The sequence below is a fragment of the Malania oleifera genome, chromosome 13, assembly GCF_029873635.1.
Source record: "Malania oleifera isolate guangnan ecotype guangnan chromosome 13, ASM2987363v1, whole genome shotgun sequence".
NCBI lineage: Eukaryota > Viridiplantae > Streptophyta > Magnoliopsida > Santalales > Ximeniaceae > Malania > Malania oleifera.
The window spans coordinates 84541441-84550519 of NC_080429.1; the positions used below are offsets into that span (position 1 = coordinate 84541441).

Genomic DNA, 9079 nt, shown 5'->3' on the forward strand with positions numbered 1-9079 from the left:
AGTCTTAATCATAGTCCCAACTCTTCTAGCAAGGGTAAGGCTATTCCCCTTTCCAGAAATTTTTTCTTAGACTATGCCTACACAAACACAGACACAAAGACACACACACACACACACACACATACACAGTCATACACACACATATATGCGTACATGCAATGCACACATAGAGAGGGCAAATTAATTATTTAATTAAGGTTATTTAGGTTTAATTAGTATTTATTGTTACTTAATGTAGATAAATTAATTTGTTAACTTAAATTGGATTCTCCACCTTTTTGTAACATTAGGAAATGAACTAAAGTTTATACACTAGATGAAAAGAGGTCACTGCTTGTTATAGCAATGACCTTCAATTTCTAAAAAGGAAAATGGGTCAAAGCTTATTCCCTAGCAGTGTAATTACCCCAAATAATATTCACTGAACTCCTTTTTTTTTTTCTAGCAAAACTAAACGAACTTACACTGTTCTCATTGCAAATGACAGTTTATGTACTTGGATCCCAACATATGTGATACATCCCTTCAGCTAACTACATCTCTTATTTTCTCCATCTTCTGCATTTTCTACAGAACTTGAGATGCTTGAAACTATATAAGAAGCCTGCATAGATATCCTAGCAATCAACAGGGACATAGCTGCATTGACTATTTGTTGCAGAAGGCAAGCAACTACAAGTAATCCATTCTCTCTCTCAACAACACTTTGGGCAATAGGAGAAGCAAGAATACCATGTTTTCTTAGCTCCATTTGCAGATTTTGCTGGGGTTTGTGGTGGCGACCGCTGTTCTGACTCTGACTTTACCCGTGGCTGTCGTGAGCCCTTCTTCACTGTACCACTTTTTGATCCCTCTCCTGTCAATCTTCCATTCAGAAAAATGATTGTCTTAGTTGATTTTTTTTTTCAACGCAGATGTAAATATAGAAGTCAAATCAAATTTTATTAGCTAGCATTTTCATGCATCTAACTGCTTCAATTTTTCTGGTATTAGGTAAAAATGTAAAATACATGAATAAAGGCAAAGTAAAAAAGAGTGATCAAAAGCGCAGAATTAAAAGGGCTGGACAAAGAGCTCAATATTGGTTTATAGTACCATAGCTATTGCAGAGACCATAAGGGTTTATGATACAAGAAAGAGAACCAAGATATACTGGGAATGTCATAAGCAGCCATAGACGCATATGCACATAAAGATGGTTTCACCACATGCATGATTAGGGGGTTCATAGGATCAAATACTCTCTCTCTCTCTCTCTCTCATGTTTGCTGCAGTTCTCTATATTGTCATATGTCATAGCATAAGATAATTCTATGAAAATTTGGAAAAAGCAAACTTCAAAAATTTGAACAAGCAGCAAATTGTTCAGACAGGAGTAATCAGTAAAATGGGAGAATAACTTGTCCGTGGTTGTCTTAACTGGGTGAAGTGTGCATGATCTGGACAAACCCCAATTTACGAGCTCCTTAAAAGAGAAAAGAATACAACTTTTTTTCCCCTTGTTGGAAAGCTGTGCAGAAAATAAACAAACAACAAAGTACACACAGATACGAACAAAAAAATGATCCATCTTCTGTTTACAATGATGCATCCACACAATTTTCCAATGGCGTCAAATTGTAGATTTTAAAAGCAACTGGTGCATACTGTAGACTCTCTAACAGGCAAGCATTCTGTAATGACGCAGAGGTTCAAGGGGGACAGAGCTTACATTGGAAATGCAAAAGATTTATGACTGGCCACGCTCTCCTCCGAAGAAATGCTACCAGAATACGGCACTTCCTTGAAAGGGGGCAACTTCTTGCTATGTCGATTTATGTTCGCCCTTAAAACCTCCTTCATTGTCTCAGCAGCTGCTTCAGTTACACCTAAACCCTCTCCGAGATTACCATTTTTTTTTCCATTGTCAGTTGCTCTGTTAACTGAAGGGAAGTTAATAAACTGGCCAGGCATGGAAGGATCTCCAGTTCTACCCAGCTCTCCAGATCTACCGAGCAGGAAAATATGGTCTTTTGTGAAACTCATATTCTCCATGTGAATGCTGAACAAAGACTCATTTGAGGCAACACTCCATTCCATTGGGGTAGTGGTATTGGTTCTAGTAAATACAGATGATGGAATCCTATCTTGAGCAGGTTCACCAGGTCGCTCCATTACCTGGACTGGAGGGGACTGTGTCTCTGAGACCCTGTTTAAGCTCCCTTCTAGAGGGGACTGCATCTCTGAGACCTTGTTTAAGCTCATTGCTGGAGGGGACTGCGTCTTTGAGACTTTGTTTAAGCTCACTTCTGGGGGGGACTGCTCCTCTGAGACCTTGTTTAAACTCAGTTCTGGAGGAGATTGTGTCTCTGAGACCTTGTTTAACCTCACTTCTGGAGGGGACTGCGTCTCTGAGACATTGTTTAAGCTCACTTCTGGAGGGGACTGCGTCTCTAAGACCTTGTTTAAGCTCAGTTCTGAAGGGGACTGCATCTCTGAGACCTTGTTTAAGCTCATTTCTGGAGGGGACTGCATCTCTGAGACCTTGTTTAAGCTCACTTCTGGAGGGGATTGCGTCTCTGAGACCTTGTTTAAGCTCATTTCTGGAAGGGACTGCCTCTCTGAAACCTTGTTTAAGCTCACTTCTAGAGGGGACTGCGTCTCTGAGACCCTGTTTAAGCTCTCTTCTGGAGGGGACTGCATCTCTGAGAAATTGTTTAAGCTCATTTCTGGAGGAGACTGTGTCTCTGGAACCTTGTTTAAGCTCACTTCTGGAGGGGACTGCGCCGCTGAGACCTTGTTTAAACTCAGTTCTGGAGGGGACTGCATCTCTGAGACCTTGTTTAAGCTCATTTCAGGAGGGGCTTGCCTCTCTGAGACCCTTTTTAAGCTCAATTCTGGAGGGGCCTGCATCTCTGAGCCCTTGTTTAAGCTCATTTCTGGAGGGGACTGCCTCTCTGAAACCTTGTTTAAACTCACTTCTGGAGAGGACCGCATCTCTGAGACCTTGTTTAAGCTCATTTCTGGAGGGGACTGTGTCTCTGAGACCTTGTTTAAGCTCACTTCTGGAGGGGACCGCATCTCTGAGAACTTGTTTAAGCTCATTTCTGGAGGGGACTGTGTCTCTGAGACCTTGTTTAAGCTCACTTCTGGAGGGGATTGTGTCTCTGAGGCCTTGTTTAAGCTCACTTCTGGAGTATGACCAGAAAATACTGGCAATATGGGTCCTAATGGTTCACTAGATTGTTCATGTTTAGGAATGGAAGCAACAAGGATCTTATTTCCATAACTTTCGGAAACTAATTGGAGGTTTTCATCAGTTTTAAGACAGCTGCTAGAACATGCAGTGCACTTGCTGGGTTCGTCAGCAGAATTTACTCCAAAGAGATCTTCAGAAGAAGAGTCAGACGTAGCAGATGAGGATGAAGACAACGACGACATAGACAGTGATATTGAAAACCCTAAATCTCCGACTGGGGTGGAAAGATCACCAGCGTCGGCTGCAACAATAGGATGTCTCTTTAGCTCACTGGCAGGTCCACTCCCCTGTTCAGATTCCATAGCTGAAAATTTCTGACTCGATTCAGGCTTCAAAGGTCCCATAACATCTCATATTAGAGAAAATCTTGCTGATAATTTAAAAAAAAAGAAAAAGAAAAAGAATGAATGAGATTACAGTCTTTGCATAGAATAAAGATCAAAATTAATGCATTCTCATATCTGTTACTTTGCTTGGACCTTGAATCTGAATTTGTAGGTTAAAGTGCACAACATTTGAAGTTAATCATAGCTAATCATTTTTTTTTTCTTTTAGAAAAAGAGGGAAAAAAAAAAAAAAAAAAAACCTTGGTCATTTGCGTAAGAGAGCATGAACTTGAGATAAGATAATTACCACTGAAAAACATAAAATTGATCAATTAAAAGGCAGCTTGATCAGACCACATGCTGTAATGATACTGGATATGCTATACTGGCCCATCAATTTTTGAATTATTATATTAAATATAAATTTTCAAAATATTAAAATTTTGAAATTAATGGAAATAATAGAAAAATTCATAATAGAACATCAAATTGAAAAATGAAATTCACAGCAAGTGATTTTTTTTATCCTTAATAACATTTAAGATAGCTTTTGATAGGATTGCTTTACAGAATAGGACACTTCATTGCAGTGGTTCATAACTACAGAAAAAGACCCAGTCAAGGGGCACAACTGTCGCAACGACAAATAAATAACTGCATTAGTTCTTATCATTTGGATAAAACCTAAATGACATTGAAAAACAATAGTAACCAATCTGCCTTTAAGTAAACAAAAGTCTCAAGGGCTGTACAGGGAAGAAACATTTCTATTTTAGAGGATGCAAAACAAAGCAATGGATGGCCTTAAGATTTCCTTCTTTAAATCCTATCCTACTAGACACCAATTTACAATTCTTGTACATAATATGACCAATGAAGGAGTAAAACATGTGCAATCGAAAATGAAGGGGGAAATCATCGCTGTGCCATTATTTGCAAACTGATAAAAAACAGTTCTTTAAAAGTCTGCAAGACCTTTTCCTTCTGCCTTTTCCTCTCAAGTACCTCTTTCATGGACTGCTCAATTATCATTCAGTTCTGGAAAAAAAAAAAAAAATCAGATGCATTTGTTTTCAACATGTACTGTAATAGGACTTTAATCCCAAACCTTCCACCTCTCTAATCAGATACCCATCAATTCCATCTTAGCCTAGACCAACAAGTACAAAAGAGAAGAAAGCAAAGAAGCTATGGCAGGCGCTCGCGCACTCAAAGTCCTAAAAAGATTTCACGTGTTCTAAACCAATATGCAGTACAGGATTAGCGTGGAGCTTTCATTCAAGAATTTCTCCCTCCTTTTCACCTATCTGCTCTCTTGACAGCCGTTTGCATGCCTGGTTCTTCTTAAATGCAGAATTACAAGAGATATTATTCGGTCACATACTTGCACTTCCCAAACTAATCATCATTGATCAACATCAGCAATCGAGTAAGATCTAAACCCAAAAGTATGTATAACAAGTTACTAAAGTAATATATGCTGAGTTTAAGTGTTGAAATTCACTGCCTTGTACTTTGCAAAACAAGACTCTGCGATATGTGGATATATCTAATCAAATTGGTTCTACGAAACTTTGTTTTGTACTCAAGTCATTGAGTAATTGCATGCATATATCTCTCCTACTTTTACAAACCCTGGTATTCTAAAAGACACAAAAACCAAGCGAAGAGCTAGGCTAAACTTCTTCCTCTCAGAAGGAGAACATTTGCTTGAACCAAAAACTTATTTATTGATACACTGTAAATGCAAACCCATGTTTTCAATAACTTTGTCTTCCAAGAAAGATAAACCATTACCCCTGTTCTATAAAAGGCTTAAATTTTTTAAAAAACAATTTTTATGCAGTATTTGATTCCGGAATTACAAGTGGCAATAACACCACCACCACCACCACCACCAGTACCAACAACAATAAATAAATGAATCTGAAATCTTCAATTCGTTCCCAAATCATCAACCTCAACATCTTCAATTAATAAATTAAAGACCAATGGTAAGGGAAAAAAAAGAAAAGGAAACATACATGAGGAAATAAGATAGGGCTATATATATGTCATAACTAACAAATTAAGAAGCAGCAGAATTATATTTAATTAATTAAAAAAGAGATGAAAATGGTGAGAACATACCGACCCTCCTGGAGTCCTGAAACAAACCACCAACTTCCCAGAAAATGGTCCGCCAATCACCAAACCCTCCTGCAAATCAACAACAAAACTAATCAAAACACAACATCAAAGAACACCCACAGAGAGAGAGAGAGAGAGAGAGAGAGAGAGAGAGAGAGAGATGCCTGGAAAGGTGGTGGGTGTGAGCAACAGGGTGGAGGGTGAGCTGGGATTCTGAAGAATGAAATGAATGGGATTTTTGGGAGAGAGAGAGAAAGAGAAAGAGAGAGAGAGAGAGAGAGATTGAAGGCGTAACGAAGCTTTCGGAATTTCTGAATATGAATTGACGGCCTATATACCATCCTGTTCGCGCCATGCCCAACTCCTTTCAATCTCCCTTCCAAACTATTCGTTTTTTTCCTTTTTTTTTTTTTAAAAAAAATTTGCTGATTTCTCACTTTATTATTTATTTTAGATTGAAATAAAAAAATTAGCGCTTATACTATCAACTCAATCTATTTTATTTCCCATATTTAAAATTAGTATAATTAAGAACTTGTTCTTGTTATTTTATTCGAATTAAAAATTTTATTTAAACTAGTTTAATGGTCATGTATTGGGGGATAGAAAAATATGGGAAGCTCCCTCTTTCTATGGATGAAAATAAAAATAATAGTAATAACATGAAATTTACAATTGAAGATAGTTGATTTAAATTTAGGAAAAGGACAAGAAATATTTGAACATAGACCATGCCTATATGATTAAAGGAAAACATATCCTTGTTTAGGGAAAAAGAAAAGAAAAAATTAATGAAATGTAGTGCTCTTACAATCATTTCAATATATGAAAGTAAATTAAAATAATGTAAATAAGAAATTGGTGTAGACATGGAGCTTTAACAAGATGTATGCATCATTTCATATATGGAAGTATATATGACCTTTAAAATTGAACCAACATCTTAGGTTTCTTTGTTATTTATCTTCCTATGTACTCAAACATTTGATTAAGAACAAGTCTGTGTATAAACTAAGTACTAAATATGGTCGAAATATGGTTTCTACGTATGAAATTTAAGGAATCAATTTTTGTATAAATTAATATTGATAAAATGTTTCTTTATATATTCTTATGTTAAAACTATTTATTGTTTATGTTAAAAAAATAAAAATGGGCATTAAAAAAAACTCGAAAGCACAAGACTTTGATGTTTTGTGAATTGAATATTGAACAAGCAATGTAGCAACCAACAATGAATGAATACGGAAATAATTAATCACAAAGAGAATAAAATAAAGCAATAAAAACACATGACACAAGAAATTACGTGGTTCGGCAATGTTCCTACATCTATGGGAGCAAGCGGCTAATTTTCATTATCAATTGTCAAAACTTACATCAAGGGTTACAAAATATTATTTTTTATTCTAACCCCATGCGTAGAAGACTTAAAATGCATCTAAAACATTTTTATAGCAAATCTCAGAGGAAAATCTTCCAAATTTCCAAATCTTCCAATTCAAAATCCGTGTTTAGTGTCGAACAACATTGTCGACAATTTAATATCGAGCTTGAACTTGAAGCCTAAAACCCACCTAAAATTGTCAACGGTTATCTCTTGAGAGTAAACCGTTGACCCAACTATCAAAGGTTTCTTCTTGTAGCCTACTTCCTTGTTCTTTGCTTCACTATGCTTTCTCAGTGCATGCATTCCACTCAATATGAGTCACATATCTAACAATATCCACCTTGGCGAATATCCACCACTTAGAAATAATATGAAAGCATAACTCGTTGCTTCACTTGAGACAATAGATTAGGATTGCCTCTCGTTTAGCACCAAGAGAAGTTAATCAAGTCCAAGCAATGCTTGAACTTGTCTGTTGTGACAGATTTTGTCAACATATCAGTTGCATTCTTAGATGTGTGAACCTTCTCAAGTATAAGTTCACCTGAAGCAACCAGTTTCCCGATCTTGTGAAATCACACCTCAACGTGTTTTGTCCTCGCATAATACACCTGCTTCTTTGCCAAATAGATGACATTTCGACTATCACACTGCAACTGAACTCCACCTTACTGGATACCTAGCTCCTTGACCAATCCTGTAAGCCACAATGCCTCCTTAGCTGCCTCAACCACTGCCATGTACTCTGATTCAGTAGTAGATAAAGCAACAAGCAACTACACCATAGACCTCCAACAAATAGGTCCTCCCACAAGGGTGAATACGTACCCCGTGAAAGACCTCCTATCATCCAAGTCCCCTATGTAGTCAATATCCATATAACTTACCACTGATGGATCACTTTGTTTTTTACTAAACATAATGTCGTATTCGGTTGTACCTTTCAAGTATCTAAGAATCTACTTGACTGCATCCTAATGTTGTCGATCCGGATTCGAAAAGAACTTGTTCACCACACTGACAGCTTGTGCCAGGTCCGGCTTTGTACATACCATGACATACATTAGACACCCCACTGCATTAGTATAGGGGACCTTCGACATATCATGAACCTCATTGTTCGTATTTGGGCATTAGGCGGTAGACAACCTAAAATGACTCGCTAAAGGTGTACTCATCGGTTTAGCATTTGCCATGTGTCCCTGCGAATCTCCATCCCAAGTATCCTATTGGTTGCACCCAAGTCTTTCATGTCGAACTCTTTACTTAACAGAGTCTTCTAATGATTCACCTCAATTATATCCTTCACAGCAATCAACAAGTCATCGACATAAAACAATAGAAATATGAGAGAACCGTCTCCAAGACTCCTTAAGTAGAGACCTGGAAAAATTAAATAAATAAAAGAAAAGAAAAGAAAGAGAGAGGAAAAGAATGAGGAAAAGGAAGGAAATTTAAAAGGGAGAACAGCAGGGATTTGTCGACGAACCCAAGGTCTTCGTCGATGAATGTCCTTATAGGTCTCATTGATGAAGTACACGTGTCTCGTCGACGAGAAGATACCGAGAGTCAGGAAATATCAAGGAATTTGAGGTTTGTCAATGAACCAGCCTCTTCACCGACGAAGTGCCTTCATGGGTTCGTCAACAAATCACTTGAACTCGTCGACGAATGTTGGCCTATAAATAGTGAAATCCTTATTTTTCAGCGTATTTTCTCTCTCCTCTCGCTCTCTCTCTCTAAACCTATAGTTTTCTCTCTCTCTCTCTCTCTCTCTCTCTCTCTATCTCTCTCTCTCTCTTCGATCCTAGTTGCGTTATAGCTCGGATTGATGATCAAGAATCGCCACAAGGTTCGTGGGGAGATTCTCTACAAGTTGGAGTAGATTTTCAATTTGGAGTTCCAGGGTACCATCACAAAATTAGGGTAAGTGAAGTATTTTAATGTTTAATAGGTTATTTGGAGTATTCAAAACCTAGGAAGTGTTAAACGAAA

The 9079-nt window shown here is 37.5% G+C and overlaps 1 protein-coding gene across 1 annotated transcript; it reads right to left on the reverse strand.

Annotated features, from left to right (window-relative positions):
- Positions 1-391: 391 nt before the first annotated feature.
- LOC131146394 (uncharacterized) lies at positions 392-5902 on the reverse strand. The gene is made up of 4 exons (XM_058095980.1): positions 5859-5902; positions 5695-5763; positions 1712-3608; positions 392-864 (listed from the first exon to the last, which is right to left on the reverse strand). Exons 3-4 carry the CDS (start codon positions 3580-3582, stop codon positions 696-698), a joined length of 2040 nt encoding a protein of 679 aa, XP_057951963.1. The 5' UTR covers positions 3583-3608; positions 5695-5763; positions 5859-5902; the 3' UTR covers positions 392-695.
- Between the last annotated feature and the right edge of the window lie 3177 nt (positions 5903-9079).